The sequence below is a fragment of the Zingiber officinale genome, chromosome 4A, assembly GCF_018446385.1.
Source record: "Zingiber officinale cultivar Zhangliang chromosome 4A, Zo_v1.1, whole genome shotgun sequence".
NCBI lineage: Eukaryota > Viridiplantae > Streptophyta > Magnoliopsida > Zingiberales > Zingiberaceae > Zingiber > Zingiber officinale.
The window spans coordinates 137,289,423-137,305,883 of NC_055992.1; the positions used below are offsets into that span (position 1 = coordinate 137,289,423).

At 32.5% G+C, this 16,461-nt stretch overlaps 1 protein-coding gene across 1 annotated transcript; it reads left to right on the plus strand.

Annotated features, from left to right (window-relative positions):
- The first annotated feature begins 8,268 nt into the window (after window positions 1-8,268).
- LOC121971402 (protein DEK-like) lies at window positions 8,269-15,516 on the plus strand. The gene is made up of 11 exons (XM_042522656.1): window positions 8,269-8,706; window positions 8,819-8,852; window positions 11,640-11,719; window positions 11,796-11,855; window positions 11,895-12,005; window positions 12,105-12,179; window positions 12,277-12,342; window positions 13,593-14,217; window positions 14,643-14,740; window positions 14,836-14,866; window positions 14,973-15,516. The coding sequence occupies exons 1-11, from the start codon at window positions 8,305-8,307 to the stop codon at window positions 15,146-15,148; spliced, it is 1,758 nt and encodes a 585-aa protein (XP_042378590.1). The 5' UTR covers window positions 8,269-8,304; the 3' UTR covers window positions 15,149-15,516.
- The last annotated feature ends 945 nt before the right edge of the window (window positions 15,517-16,461 follow it).

Here is a 16,461-nt window from a genome sequence, read left to right on the forward strand (position 1 = left end):
TTTATTGATTATGCTTGTTACGGTAGCATCGATTGAAAAGAGTTTTTTAAAATTAAAATTATTGAAAATATATATGAAATCGTCACTGTCACAAGAAAAATTAAATGGATTGATAATTTTATGTATTGAAAAAGATATTTTGAAAAATCTTAAAACTGATAATATTATAGATGATTTTGTAAATAAAAATATTAGAACAAATCATAGATAAATTATATATTATTAAAAATTTATTTTGGACCTTATTTTATTTTTTCACCCTGGATCTTCTGAGTCGAAGGACCGGGGCTAGGTGTTTTGGTTATAAATCTGGTCTCATATTCTAGATGTTGGGAACGACTCAAATGTAGGAATTAGAGCAACGTTTATGTTAAGTTTATATGCACTTCACGTCTCATCGCAAGACGTTGATGAGATGCATTCAATTAGTTAGAGGGCGGATTTACACTAGGACGAGTGGTGGCACCTCTTGGTGACCTCATGTCGCCAGAGCACGCGGACCTCCAGCTTTCAGTCGTCGTCGACGGTATTTCTGGGGGTGTCGGCGTCGACAGATGCTACAAGGAGCTAGTATATCCCTTCGGGTGACTTCGTGTCGTAGGAACTGCAAGAGATCCAGTAGGTGTCGAACTACGACGACATCATGGTGTGGACAGGGGCGGATCAAGTGGGGGGGCGACATCGGTGGTCGCCCTCCCTTGCCGGCGGTGAAACCCCTAGTATTATGGGGTTTCACCGGTGGAGATAGAGGATACCGCCCCTTGTTCCGTGTAAAAATCACCTCTCCATACTTGAATTTCTGGATCGATGGGCGTGGAGTAGGTTCTATGACGTTAAATACAATGCTGTTGTACAACCAAAAATTTTAATTTCAAATCACTCAACAATTGTAATTCAGTTAAAAATTATTCAACGCCAGCCAAATTGTCAAATTGTTAAGTTTCATAATTTATTTAAATTTTAAAAATAGTTATTTTTATATTTTGAAAACAAGTGAAGATTTTTTTTTTAAAAAAGAGTATTAATTTTTAAAAAATATTATAATTTTTATTAAGATAATAGGTTTTATTAAAAAAATAGTTATTGTTTTTTTAAAAAAATCTAGGTATCTATAAGGCTGTAAATGAGCTGAGCCGAGTCGAGTTTTGGGGCGCTCAAGCTTATTTGATAAGGTAACCGAGTCAAGTCGAGCCGAACTTAAAATGAACTAAGATTTTGAAATGATTGTTCAACCTTGGCTTGGTTGATTTTTTATGAGTTTGAGCTTGTTTGAAGTTTGGCTTGAGCTTGACTTGTTTAGATGTTATCAAACTCTCAATTCAAGTTTGGCTTAAGCTTGGTTCGAGCTTAGCTTGATCTTGGTTCAAACTTAGTTTGTTTAGATGTTATCGAGCTCTCAATTTAAGCTTGTTTGATTGTTTGAGAACTTTAATTGTTTGATTAATTATTGAGCTTGATAATTTAAACTTATTTGTTTATTTTATTTTATTTTAGTATTTATTTAACATTTTAAAAAGAATTTTATTAATGAATATGGTTCGTGAACATTATTCACGAACGTTAACGAGCTGAACACATATGTGTTCAAGCTTGTTTGTTTAGTTTAACGAGTTGTTCAAACTTGTTTATTTAATTAATCTTGTGTATATTGAACGAACATAAACAAGCTCTTATTAAGCCGAACACCAAATTTGTTCATGAACATTTGGTTCATTTACAGCCCTAGGTATCTAAACTTTTTATTCATTATTGTTCAATGTGTCTTAAAAGCGACGTCCGACCTTGCTACCTCGTCGTGAGGTGGTCGGCGAGGTCCAATCTCGTGGCCTCATTACTTACAACAACATAAAGAACAAGAGTCAATTGCAACGATAACAGAATACCCTTTTGAGCTTCTGTTGGACAAAAATATGCCTCAGGAAAAGGACAAACTTCGAAAGAAAGTGAGGATTTTTGGCTTCCACATCTAAAAAAACAGACAAAAACAATGCAAAAAATAGATGTTTGAGTAAAGAATGTAGACAAGATTGTGAATTATCAACTCAAAGGATCGTTGATCGCTTGCACTGCTCCTTAGGGGTGAGGTCTGTTGGAAAAAAGAATTATGGGAGAAGAAATAAAAAAATTATAGAAAAAGAGCTCACTCTACATGGAAGAGGAGGAGAATAAAATAAAGAACTCAACTTAAAAAGATATATATTTATAGATTTATTGGATAATCACTAATCTCAAATACATTGAATTTAGATTTATTTTCTTTATTTTATCTCCACAAACTCTTATCCTTATTAAGATTATCACTCATCAAATTCTATCCCTATCTTTAAATTCTCATTCTTATCCAGAAATGTCATATCATCATATTCTATCTTCATTTATCACTTCATTATATTTTATCTCTATATATAATTAAGTTTAATTTTCAACATCCCCTCTTAAACTTAATTTTGTGATTCCAAACAAATTTCGCATTTTGATAAAGTCTTCAAATTTGAATACTTTTTAAAAATATCAACAACTTGATCTTGAGACTTTATGTATTCCACTTGTATCTTTTTTCTTGTAATGCACTTTCTGATATAATGATAGCGTGTATCAATGTGTTTGCTTCTATTATGGAAAACTAGATTCTTTACTAGTGCTATTACAGACTTATTATCAATTTGAATCTTAGTTGTCTTATACCCTTCAAGAAGTGGAGTGTTAACTCCCATGTATCTTTCTTTTCGATCATCTTAACTTCTTCATCCATCACATCTTTCCACTTTTATAGTTTCATGGAAATCCATAGACTCACAATCAGCAAAAAGGCAACATAGAGTAAGATTATCTTAATTTTTAGTTACCTCATAAAGTCACATAAGTTTCTGAAGCATGATACTATTTCACTTTAATTTTCACTTGAAATTGATGCAGATGAGTTTTCTTGAGTACTTGATGTTAGTATTACCAATGGAGTAATAGACTCCTCTCTTGTTTGCTCGTTGCTCCACATCTTCTTCTTCAAAGTATGGAAAAAAGTTGTACTCTTCAGATTTCCAATTCCATTCTTCTTCTTTATTAAATACACCATCTCGACACATGAACGTGGGTTATTCTCCCAAAAACTCTTAAATAAGCAATCTCATGTTTCCTTCCGCTCCATGCTTCTTGTGGTGTCTTGCCCCACATACTCCTTGTTGGTGATCAGTTGGATAAGTATATTGCGCATGCAACTGCTTCTACCCAAAGGTCCTTTGGTAGCCTCTTGCTTTTGAGAATGCTCCTTGTCAAGTCAAGGATGGTTCGATTCTTTCTTTCCGCCATCCTATTTTATTGAGGGGATCTTGGAACCGTCAAGGGTCGTCGTATTCCGTTGGCTTCACAAAGTTCTTGAAATTCCTTTGAGGTAAATTCTCCTCCTCGATCAGAACACATAGCTTTGATATAGAGATCACTCTCCTTTTCTATGGTAGTTTTAAATATCTTGAATATGTCGAAGACCTCTAATTTTTGCTTCAAGAAATATACCTAAGTTATTCGAAAAAAAGCATCTATGAAAATAATGAAATAATTACTCTTACTAAGTGAACTTGGCTTTATCGGGTCACAAAAATCCATATGTATAAGTTCAAGCGGCTTTTGGGCTCTTGAACTTGACTCCTTTGGAAAACCTCTTCTAAATTGCTTCCCACGTAGACATGCTTCACATAATTGATCAGAATGTTTGATGCAAGGTAGTCCTCTTACCATTTCCTTCTTTGAAAGCAATTCTAATCCTCCAAAATTAAAATGTCCAAATCGAAGATGTCATAGCTAAGTGATGTCTTTATAACAAACTTTGAGACAATTGATAACATCATTTTGAATATTAAGCAAGAGCATGCTATTTCTTAACATAGGCACTTTAGCAATTAAGCAACCAATATCATCTTTCAAGATAAGCATATTATATTTTAGATGAATATCATATCCTTTTTCCAAGAGTTGTCCTAAGCTCAAAATGTTGTTTTTCATATTTGGCACAAAGAAAACATTTGAGATAAATTCATGTTTTTCATTCTTCAAGCGGATGAGAATGCTACCTTTGTCTTTCACCTCGATCTTTGATTCATCTCCGAAGGATACATTACTATCAACTGATTCATTAAGCTCTATGAACATGTTTCTTTTTCCACACATATGATTGCTTGCACCAGTATTAAGATACCAGATTGTATCTTCGCCTCTTTCATTATCTTTATATGCTAGCAGTAATGTGTCATCTTTTTCTTTCCTTTTCTCCATATAGTTTGCTCTTTCATATACTTTATTCTTGGGCGATCCACATTCTTTAGCATAATGCTCAAACTTGTCATAATTGTAGCACTTAATTTGAGATTTATCGTACCTCGAGTTTGTGTGTCCTCTTCCACGTCCTCTTGTTGAATTTTCTCCTCTTTCATTGTTGTTGTTGGAAATCCATCCTTGTTCATTAGCACGACCTCATCCATATCCACGACCTATTCCACGTTAACTTATATTGTTACTGAAGCTTTCATCTTTCTTTGTCGGTTGAAGAGTCATCTTTAGAAGTTGTTGAGTAATTTCTTCATTTATCTTCTTCTTTTATTCATGGGCTTGTAATAAACCCAGGAGTTGCTCTATTGTCATGGCTTGTAGATCCTTGGTCTCTTCGATGATGGATGTCATATTATCAAATTTTGAATCCAATGATCGAATAATTTTTTCAATGATAGTTATTTCTTCTAGTTTTTCACCACTTCTCTTTAGTTGATTGAAAATGGTAGAGACTCTAGAAAAATAATCAGATACCAACTCACCTTCTTTCATATGAAGAGCATCAAATTGACTTCTTAACGTCTGAAGTCGTATCTTTTTTACTTTTTCTTCTTCTTGATATGAGACTTAAAGTTTTTCCCATATTTGCTTGGCCGAAAGTAGCATTTGAGATTTTCTCAAAACCATCTTCATCTAAAGCTTGATAAATGAGGAAGAGAGCCTTCTTGTCTCTCTTTCGTAAATCTCTCAGACTGTTTTTTTCAATCGAGATAGCGTCAAGTTATCACGCGGCTTAACATAGCCTTTTTTTTATAACCTCCCAAACATCATGAGCTTCAAGATGCACCTTTATCTTAATACTGTAATTATCATAATTACTGACTTTGAGTATTGGAACTTGGAAGGGAATCATATCTCCATTAGCTATAGCTTTGATACCACTTTGTTAGAAAAAGAATTATGGAAGAAGAAATAAAAGAATTATGGGAGAAGAATTCACTCTACATGGAAGAGGAGAATGAAACAACGAACACAACTTACTTTATTCATTGGAAAATATACATATTTATAGGCTTATTGGATAAGTACTAATCTCAAATACATTGAATCTAGTCTTTTTTTTCTTTATTCTATCTCCGCGAACTCTTATCCTTATCAAGATTGCCACCTCATCAAATGTTATCCCTATATTCTTATTACGAACTCTCATTCTTATCCAGTCATATTCTATCTCTATTTGCTACTTCATTATATTTTATCTCTATCTATAATTAAGTTTAATTTCCAACAAGGTCTAACCTCGTTGCTAGTAAGGTCCAACCTTGCAACCTCACCGCTAGTAAGGTCCAACCTTGCAACCTCGCCGTGAGGTCGTTAGGTGAGGTCTGACCTCACGACCTCGTTGCAAGATCACGAGCAAGGTCGCCACCGAGGTTCGGTGAGCCGTGATCTCGTCGCGACAGTGAAGACGTCACTGCTTTCCTATCCCTTCTCCTCATTTACTTTTATCCTTCATCTTTCCATTTTACTTTCCTTGCCCTTCTCCTCTTTCTCCTTATTTACTTTTTATCTTTGTCTTTCCATTCCCCTTAAGGAATATATTTCCACGGTGAATTTCTTTTCCTTCTTCATCCATACCTCTGAATAAACAAAGTGTGACCTTCTCAAATTTAAAATTATGAATCTGCCCATAGTTAAAAGTTATTTTCTATGAAATTGGTAGTTGAAAATGGAGTTTATCATCTAGAATAGATGCAACCACACTAAGAACCAAAAGGGGTGGGATTAGGGCCCCAGGGCAATAGGGCATCTTCTCAATTTTTCATACATCTAAGGATTGAATCATAGTTTTGACGAATTAATAGATGAATTTTTCTTAATGAATGATTGACCTAAAAATACTAGGTTGATAGACTATCCGAGTGCTTCCCGATTTATCTTGGTGACCAGTAAAATTTTTTCATAGGATTAAATCAGTTATTACAAGATTAGTCAGAGTAAGCTGAATATATGATGTTAATTAAAAAAATTGAAATTATGGCAACACCATGCATTCTAATGCATGGTTTGATATTCGATAGTAAAGTGTTGTTATTCAGATTCAACCCCTACAAAAATTGCTAGACAGTTCTCTACGTTCACCATCGTAATCATTACACAAAGCAACTATTGATAATAAAGTGGTGTAATCCAAATTTAAACCTCCTAGGTTAACAAACACTCTTCTACATTCAATGAGTCAATCGCTAAACAATATTTCCCGCATTGTTATTTCTTTCCATTATTCTGGCTAGATTCTCTTTCTTCCTTCTAATCTTATATCAAATGCGTATCTATCTACAAGGAGATTATTGTCAACAAAAATATTTCATAGAGCGAAGAAGTTCACACAGTGCAAAAGGACATCCCATATTATCATTTTAGTTAAAAGGATATTTTTTTAAAACAATAAATAAATAAATAAAAATAACACTTCATCATATTTTCTATCTGAAAAATACTCTTATTTTAGTATTATTAAACTTATAGCGGAAAATGATTTTAACTTTCTGTTGTTTACGGTTGGGTTGATAAGATAATTGAGTCAGAATAAGTCAAGCCTATAATGAATCAAATTGTTAAAATAATTATTTAAGTTTGATTTTTTCTTTTCAACTTGATTTATTTAGATTTTATTGTATTATGTACTCTCAATTTGAATTTGTTTAAATTTTTATATTTTTAAGTTTATTTGATTAGTTAATAAATATGATATTACAAACTTATTTGTTTGTTTTGAAAACTTTTTTTTTTATCTATTTATAAGTTTGATAAGATTTTTTTTTTGATAAATATGGTCCATAAATTTTGTATATGAGTATAGACAGTACATAATTTTTATTTATGCATATTATTGAGCTAAATATACGAGTTGTTTATTAATTTAATTTAATAAATTATTCAACTTATTTATCTCATATATATTGAAGAAAATAAATAAATTTTACTAAACTTATTAAATCAAACATCAATTTATTTACAAATATTGGATTCATTCTTTTTTTAGCCTTACATATACCGTCTCCAGAGTTATGGTATCACGATAAGACATATATTAAATTTTTGGGTTGGTCATCATACGTTTCTTGATTTATCTTGATAATTGATAAAAAATTTCCGTTAGATTTGATCGATCATTCTAGCAATGATCAATAGGCAATTTTTTTTTTTTAAGCCTTACATATACCACAAACATACTCTAGTTATATCCGACCTGTAAAGTAAACCGATTTAATTTGGTAAAAACTAATTATTTTCAGTTCAAATTGAATTGAAAAAAAAGTTTTAAAAAATAATTAACGGGAAGAAAAAAGTTTGTTTAGTCCGTCTATAATAGATAAATATGAAAAACTTACTTTCTCCATAATTGATGGATAAGTGGATAATTCATTTTATGGATGATCTATTTTAATAGACTTCATTACTTAAACAAATAGATTCATCATAATCTATCAATTATAATGAAATCATTTTTTGATCTGTAAATTATGGACAAGAGAATCTCGTCTATTATTTTCCTCAGTTTTTATTTTAGTCCCCTCAAGTAAACACTAAACAGTGATTAAAATAAACCAATTTAATTTAGTAAAAACTTATTTACATATATCTTTGTTTTGTTAAATGTTTCTAAATACATCAAATTGAAAATGTTAATGATTTCAAATATTGTTTATCTACGAAATTTGGGCAAATTTGGGCGTCCCGCCCTCAATTTCCGCATGAAATTTTAAATCCATTTATTTATTATCTTTCCATCGATAAACGTGCCATCAAGATCCAGTGCTCCTTTTCTCTTCTTCATCCCCAAGACGTTCCAGGTCGCACAACACTAAACTGTCAAATAGAAACGCCTATTGACTTGTTGACCCCACTAAGGTTAGGTAGTTCATTGGTTGTTAACAGGATACAGGGAAAGGTTAACCATACTGCATCCGTGAGTGTTTCCGCCCTCCAAAACCCCTCGCTCCGAGTCTCACTGGTTTCGTCTCGTTAGGGTTTTCGTCCATGGATTCTGATTCTGGAGTGGCAGCGGAGGAGATCAAGAACGCGGTCGGCGGATCTGGTGCCGGCGACGCTGAGCGAGAAGTCGACGAGCAGAAGGGCGAGGATGGCTCGCCGGGTGGGGCCGGAGGTGACGAAGAGGACAAGAAGGTAGAGGAAGAAGGTGGCGATGGGGCGGCCGAGGTGGCGAAGGGGGGTAAGCGGAAACGAGGGAGAGGAAGAATTGCGCGGGAGAAGAGCGGGGAGGGGGAGGAGGAAGGGACGGCGAAGAGAAAGCGTCGGTCGGTTGCGAAGGAAGCGGCCACGCCGGTGGAGAGGCCGTCGAGGGAACGTAAAAGGGTCGAAAGGTTCGCTGCGATGTCTCCGCGCAAAACCTCGGTGCCGAAGACACCGTCGTTCGAGCAGGTTAGCCGAAGTTCCTTGCTTGAACGAAAACCTCCCAGTGATTTTCCTCTGTTCAATTTGACCGATTTCTTGTAGCTGTTCTTGATATCGTTATATTTTCTGTGGATTTTAGGGCTCTGGCCAGAAGCTGAAAGACATACCAAATGGTACTACCTTTCCCAACTCGTTCTACACTTTGTTCTCACCCTTTAGTCGCTTTATGTATTGGAATTAAGTTGATCTTTAAGTGCCTTCTTGGATCATTTGCAACATAGATCGGAAAGTCGCCTTTTTGCTATTTTTTTTACTAGTGAAACATTTTGTTTTCAATTGCTTGAATGTATGATTTCGTGAAAATAGCAATGAAGGTAAGGGACAGCTCTTTCAAGTTTGGGAACAAAACATCAACAAAAATGTGGGAGAAAAACTCACCCCTGAATTATCAATATTAACTATTGTCAATAAGTAGAGAGCAAAGTAGTTACTTCTCATTAAATGATAGAAAAAACATGAGTGTCTGTGTGTTTCTCTCTGAATTTTTTATATGACATAGGGAAAGTAACGTTTTTGTAAGTTTATTACAAGACTTAGACAATTAATCTGAGTGTTGAGCAAATCAAGAATTAACATATACCTAGAGCCGAGTTAGTCAGTAGCTTTACCCTTTATTCCTCAAGTACAGTGGAGTTCATAGTGTTTGGGTGGTTGGTAACTGTGTGCAAATATTGATTGATTAATGATAAAATTTATTTAAATATCTATTTAAATAAAACAAAAAAACAAGACTTGGTAAAAGATAAAACAAGATAAAATTTATTTAAATATAGATGATGATATAATAGGAGATAGAGCTCAATGGCGTAAAAGAATTCATACAGCTGACCCCACCTAGTGGGAAAATGCTTGGTTGTTGTTGTTGTAATGATATCTGTATGGTTAAAGTGATATTTTTATTTGGTGACTGGGAGACAAACTATAATTGGGAGTTGGGACTAATATGTTTTCTTGTTGTGGTAGGAGGTAAATGATGTAAAATGTTTGGCAACTAAGTGGCAACATGTACACAGAGTTAATATAGTAGATATGAACTTGTTGGGACGGATATGTCTAGTAGATTAAAATTCCTTGATCAATGGTGGTTAATATAATCAAAATTAATGATAGTAGTAGATTGAGTTTAATAACAACAAACGAACTACATGCTGATTGTATCCCATCATACAATTTTTTTTGTACTGATAATATCTAGATGTTTTATGTGACGTACATGTAAATTCAAAACAACAACCCATGTTAATCCCAACTATTTGGGCTTTACATGAATATTATTCCTTATCGATCTCTATGAAAGACCAAATTCCTAAATGCTAATATTTATAATATTCATTCTCCTGAATCACTTTGAAGTTCTAATTATGTTAGGTGTTCTTATTCCTCATAGTACTGTTTGAACATGGTCATGTTATCTTAACTTAATTTCTCTTCTTATATGATCTATTGGAGATTTGGAGTTGCACCTTGTTGCTCTCAGATTCTAGAGATTTTTTAAATATTCTTTCTGGTGAACTTACATGTGTATCTTAACATTCTCATCTTTGCTCCTCAATTGTTTTTCTACGCTCCTTACTATTGTCATATCTTCTGACAATAAAGAATGATAGTTACCATTTTTCTTGTAGCCTTAGGGGCACATTATAATCGAACACGAGACTTCATATTCTTTTTTCATTTCAATCATCCAATCATATCTTCAGAAATGTCTTTTTTCTGGATAATAGATCTAAGATTAAGGTTTAAAATTTCAACCCATGTCGAGGTTTTGGTCCCATACGAGAATGATATGGTTTTAGTTTCGTATCATCCTGTGTCGATATGGTTTTGGTATGTTTTATTTATATATAGTAATTATAAAATAAATATGTGTATGGTGTATATAAAAATAAGTTGTATATTGATTTTGTACAAGTTTTTAATTATTGAACAATTTAATATTATTAGAAAAAATAATTAAATATAGTTTTTTTAAAGAAAAACTATTTATAATAATAAGTACATAAATTAATACAAAGATATTACTTTATATATAATAATTATATAAATTAACTATTTATTCATTTGATTAATTATTAATTAAATAATATTTATTTTAAATAGTAAAAAATATCAAGTAAAAAAATTACAAAATAATAAAAAAAATTATCAGAATATAAATCTAATTTATTAGTTTTTTTAAAAAAATTAGAATTTTTAAAAAATTTTAAATGAAATTTAAAATAATACAAAATAATAAAAAAATATATTAGAATATAAATCAGAATTATTATATTTTTTAAATTTTTTAAATGAAATTTAAAACATTAAAAAACAATTTTCCAGAATATTAATTAATAAAATTTATTAAATTTAAATTGTTTAAATTAATTAAACAGAAAATTAAATTTCGATTGGGAAAAGAAATGCCGTGGGGTGTCGTGGCGGATCGCTAGGGGGTGTCCGGTGGTGCTAGAAGAGTCTCGCGATGACTCTTATGACGCATTCAAGATGGAGATGCCTCTAGTGCTAGTTTCGTCCACTCGGCAGAATGGTAAAAACCGTCCGCACGGAATGACATTTCATTTGCTGTCCAAGATATCTAACATTATTTGCAGTTCTTGTCCATCCATCTTAACAATTGCCTATTTCCTAGATAAAAGCTCTACGGACGATAAAATCCTGGGACTGCATTAAATTTGATGCATTAGTTTTTGGATCTTTTTGGATCTAGCTCATGGAAATAAAGTTTTATACAGGGTCATCTTTAATCTAATGAAGAAGAAAATTCTTTTGTGAGATGACATAAGTAGATGTTTATTAAAGCTTATTTGTAATAGAGAGTCGGACTCATTTTGTTTTCTTTAGCTCTTTTTTTTTGCAAACTATTCTTACTTTTTTAATGACATTGCTACATGCTTTAGTTTCATTCAAGCTGTCTAAACGAAAAGCGGATGAGAATCTTCGAGCTCTTCACTCCCTTCTCTTTGGAAGGAAATCGACTGTAAGATTCTGCAATCACTGTGCTTTTATACATATGATTATTATTTCATTCCTGGAATAATTTAAATATCATTCAGGTACATTATCTTAAGAGAAATATCTTGCAGTTCTCTGGATACGTTTGGAGTCAAAATGAGGTAATTATTCTAGTCTTTCCATTTTTTATCATGTTGTAGGAAAAACAGAGAATAAGGGTGAAAGAAAAACTTGACAAGTATAATAAGGAAAGATTGCTTGATTTCTGTGATCTACTTGATATTCATGCAGTAAAGACCACTACCAAAAAGGTACACAGTACAATTGTGTTTTATTTTTTATTTTACATCAATCAGTAACCATATATGATGAGTTTCCCAGAAAATTCACCTTTAGTTCATGTTTTTCAGGAAGAAATTGTATCAAATTTAATGGAATTTTTGGAGTCGCCTTGTATTACTAGAGATGTAATACTAACAGAAAAGGTTAAGGATTTGTAATTTTGATCTAATGTTCCTTTGGACTTCTATATTTAGTTCTTTAAGAGATCTAGCATCCATAATACATTGTTGTTACTACTAGAAAGGGAAGAGGGGGAGGCAGTCAAAAGGAACGTCTGGAGAAATACCTTCAGAAAAAAGTACTAAGGTCTGTTTTTTAAGTATTATGTATTTCTTACAAATATGAGCAATTGGTTATTGGCTTGGTTAAGGAGAAATTTATTTTTGGATTTAGTTTGCATATGATATTTGTCTTGGCACTCAACACAGGCAAGACTAGCAGTACTCTTTTTTCATTCTAAGTACTTAACATGTCTGGAAATTGATTAGTCAAGGTGTTTTTGTGATACTTGTAGTTTTTTATTCTTCTCTCTTTCATCGATGTACAAATGTGCTAAACTTTTCTCAAACATATAGTATTTGCCTTCTTTGTTCGTTCAGTAGTGAAGAATTTGGTTCCATTCTAATCCTTTAATTGTTCAGATAACATGTAAAATAGTTGTAAATAACATGTCCTGTTTTGGTATTCAGAAAGTAGTCTGTTGTCATTCATTGATCAGAATTTGATTAGATCAAGTAGTTTATAGAACCTGATGTATCCTCTTTCATGTCGGCTAAATATTGATTTCAGCTTGTTCTTTTAAGTAAAGGGTATTGTATATTAAACAAACAATAAAATTTTGCACATATTTTTGGTTATAATTAAAATTATAAATATTGTCAAAATAGCCTAATGGACTACTTTAGGGCATAAGAAACTGTTATTATCGCTTGTAACGTGTGTGACTGCTTACCATTGCCAAGAGTGTAACAAAATATTTGCAATCCTCGAAAATGTTTTGAAGAAACCAAGCAAGAACTTGCTTTTTTTCTGGAAATTATTGATGGTTGTTTAGCAATCAATAAACACACTGATGCTATTCCATCGATCGTGTGGGCCTTTCAGGACCTTGCATAAACCTTGTCCTATAATGGGTGCTTTGGATTTCTGGAAAAGTAACCTTTAGCAGTTTGAATTCTATCGAAATGAAAATAAAATAGACTGTATCAGCCTGATTACAATCTTTAGAAAGTGTTCCAGCACAGTAGAAGGATTGTCTGCAAGTTTTGACCATCTGATTTTTTTTCTGTTATTACTTGGAGGGTCATTAAATTTTAAAAGCAATAATAATGGTCAAAATAATAGCACATTTGAAATCTTTGTCCAATTGGATAGTAAGATCAAGTGATCAATTCCTGGCCATAATTACTTTGGATAGTTAGATTAAATCCTTCAATGTGTATGATCAACCATTTTCATTTTGATCTGGTTGATTATCCAAGTTTCATGTTTTGATGAATAATTTCTCTTCTGTATGTTTAAGACAGTCAACCTGATGGGTTCCTCTTTTTGTACAGAAACTAAGAACGAGTAACCAACAATCCACTGCAGATGAGAATGGTGACAATGAAGAGAACGTTGCTGGTGATGCAAAGGATGAGATGCATGACGGCGAAGATGATGGGGAGTCTCAAGAAGAGAGTGATCATGGTAAGAGTGAAGAAGAGGAAGAACAAGATGAGCGTGCTCCAACCAATAAAAGTTCTGTTGCTAAGCGAACAAAGAAGAACATTGCACCATCTGAAGAGAAGAGCAAAGTTACTCCTGTCAAACAGATGGCTTCCGGTAAACGTTCTTCAGAAGATGATTTAGATGTATCTAGTGAAGATGATCCAAGTTCACCCCCAGAAAGCAAAAAAGATTCCAATAGGGAGATGAATGAACCAGAAAGGAAGGTCTCAGCAAAAGAAAAAAGGTCAAGACGAAATAAGTCTGCTAGAGGCACTAAAAGTACCTCTACATCTTCTGCTAAAAAAAGTGATTCTTTGGATGATAGTGAGTCTGAACCACCTCCAGACTCAAAAAGCAAAAAAGTAGGTAGAAAAGGCCGGACTAAGGAGAAAACTCCATCCAAGAAGGAAGCAACTGGCAAGACAAAAATATCCAAATCAGAGTCAAAGGAAACAGCAAATAAAAAACGAGGTAGATTGTTTTTTTTTCCATGTCAAAGTCAGATAACTAACTGTTTTATTAATATTCTTTTTCTGATAACAAAAGATTTCTGCCCTATATGAAGATTTATGTTATTTGGAAGTCCCTTTTTTTAAAATTATTATTTCAATTGATGAATACTCATTATCTAAATGCAATTGACAAGGTTATAGAGATATTTCTATGTGCCACTTTCGAATTCCAACTAACTTCTTTATTAGACCAAAGTTAATTTGTGCTATAATATTGCATTCTTTGAGGAACTATAGGCTTGGTAAAACAGGGGCTATGGGTAATGCTAATTTCAAGTATCGAGTGTGATTTATGTTTGAAAATCATGGATATATTTCTAACACTATTTTGTCTTGTTTGGATTAATTTTTTCTTGATTGCTGATTATCTGGTCATGAAATTAGGAAAATCTAAGCTAAGTGAGGCTAAGAAGAATGAACCCAGCACTGAGGAATTGCATTCTGTTGTTAGTAAGATATTAAAAGAAGTGGATTTCAACACTGTAAGTTGCTTCAGACTTCTTGCTTGATGCTTCAGTTTTTGACTTTTTTTTCCTTGTTGATATTTCTAATCGTCAAAAACATCCTTGGGGTACAGGCAACTTTGGCTGATATTTTGCGGCAGTTAGGTATGATTTTTCTTTGGTTTAACAACTCTACTAATTAACACTACAATCTAGGACAAAATAGGGATGAACATATTGAAAGTTGATGCATGAAATAAACTGCTGACAGGGGCTCACTTCAACACCAATCTGATGGATAGAAATGCCGAGGTGAAGCGCATAATTGAAGATGTCATCAATAACATGACTGATGAGGAGGATGAAGAAGGCGCAGAAGACGATGCTGAGAATGATGATGATGCTGATGATGCAAAAGAAGATTCTGATAGAGATGATCAAAAGTAACCCCTGGAGTGATGTGTATCTGTAGCTTACTTTTAGCGTGATGGTGCTCTCTCCTCTCATCGGAGTGACTCCCGAAGACCTAACCATTTGACAAATATATATCTGCTCGGCTGAAGTTAAAATCATGTTGTTTGACTAGTTCATGTACAATAGCCTTGTCTTTTACTAAAATGTTTTGGTAGCTAGATACTTCTGACTTAAACATGCAATAATTAGGCTTATGTTGTCTTTCCCCTTTTAACTATCAGTGAAAGACCTCTCTACTTCTCATGTTTGTTGCAGTCTTGGCTTCATGTACTTCTGCAATGTAACATTCAGCCTTTTTACATGAAGCAAGGAAGATGTTGTAGTGATTCTTTGGATTCCAATTGTCATCGTCTATTGTGTTAATGCTGTGTTTCTTTTATTTTTTTGATAATTCAAGTGCTTAAATTTCACCCGATTAATTTCAGAGATAGATGACTCTTTGGTTCGCATATTGAAAAAAACCGGAGTATAATTTATATAATGATGTGATTCACTCTTATTTCTATTGGAATGAGTTTTCCTATTTTACTTATTATTTGGAGAGTTTGAGAGTGATATGAATGATTCATTCGTTATTTCATCTTATTAACGAATTGAGATAGGCTTTACTTACTAATTTTAAAAATAGACATTATCCATATTCAAAAATCAATCTCTAAAATATTCATGCTGAATCTTATTCATCTTATTAATTCTCTAAATGTTTTATCATTGCATGCACGCTTGAAGATTTATTTATTAATAATGAGTGTCAATCAGAGTTGAGTTTGATTGTTTTTAAATGTAGAGCTATGATACTCTCAACGAAATATTTAAAGATAGACACATAAATTTATGTTCCATCATTTCATTTTTTATGAGTATCATTATTTTGTGTTTATCCTTAAATATTTTATTAAAATTCTTTATATCTGAACATATCATTTTTCTTAAATTTATTTATTTTTTTGAACTTGTTTAATTTTTATATTTTTTTTTAAGGATGGTATAAGTTACAAAAAATATAGATCATTAAAATTTTAAATATGTAAATAAAAAATCAATTTTATAATTAAATTTTATATGAATTAAATTACCTTCTGATCCATTCGATTGTTGTTTCACATTCTCACCTTCAACTAGATAAAATGTAATATTTTAATAAGGTTTGATAACCACTCGAATCGCAAGAGGCTTATGACTTGTGTATATCAACATGAACCCTAAAAATTTAATCAAACAATAAATGTTAAAAATTGAACAAAACGTTATTTATTAAAATATTTGATAAAACAGCCTCATGAATT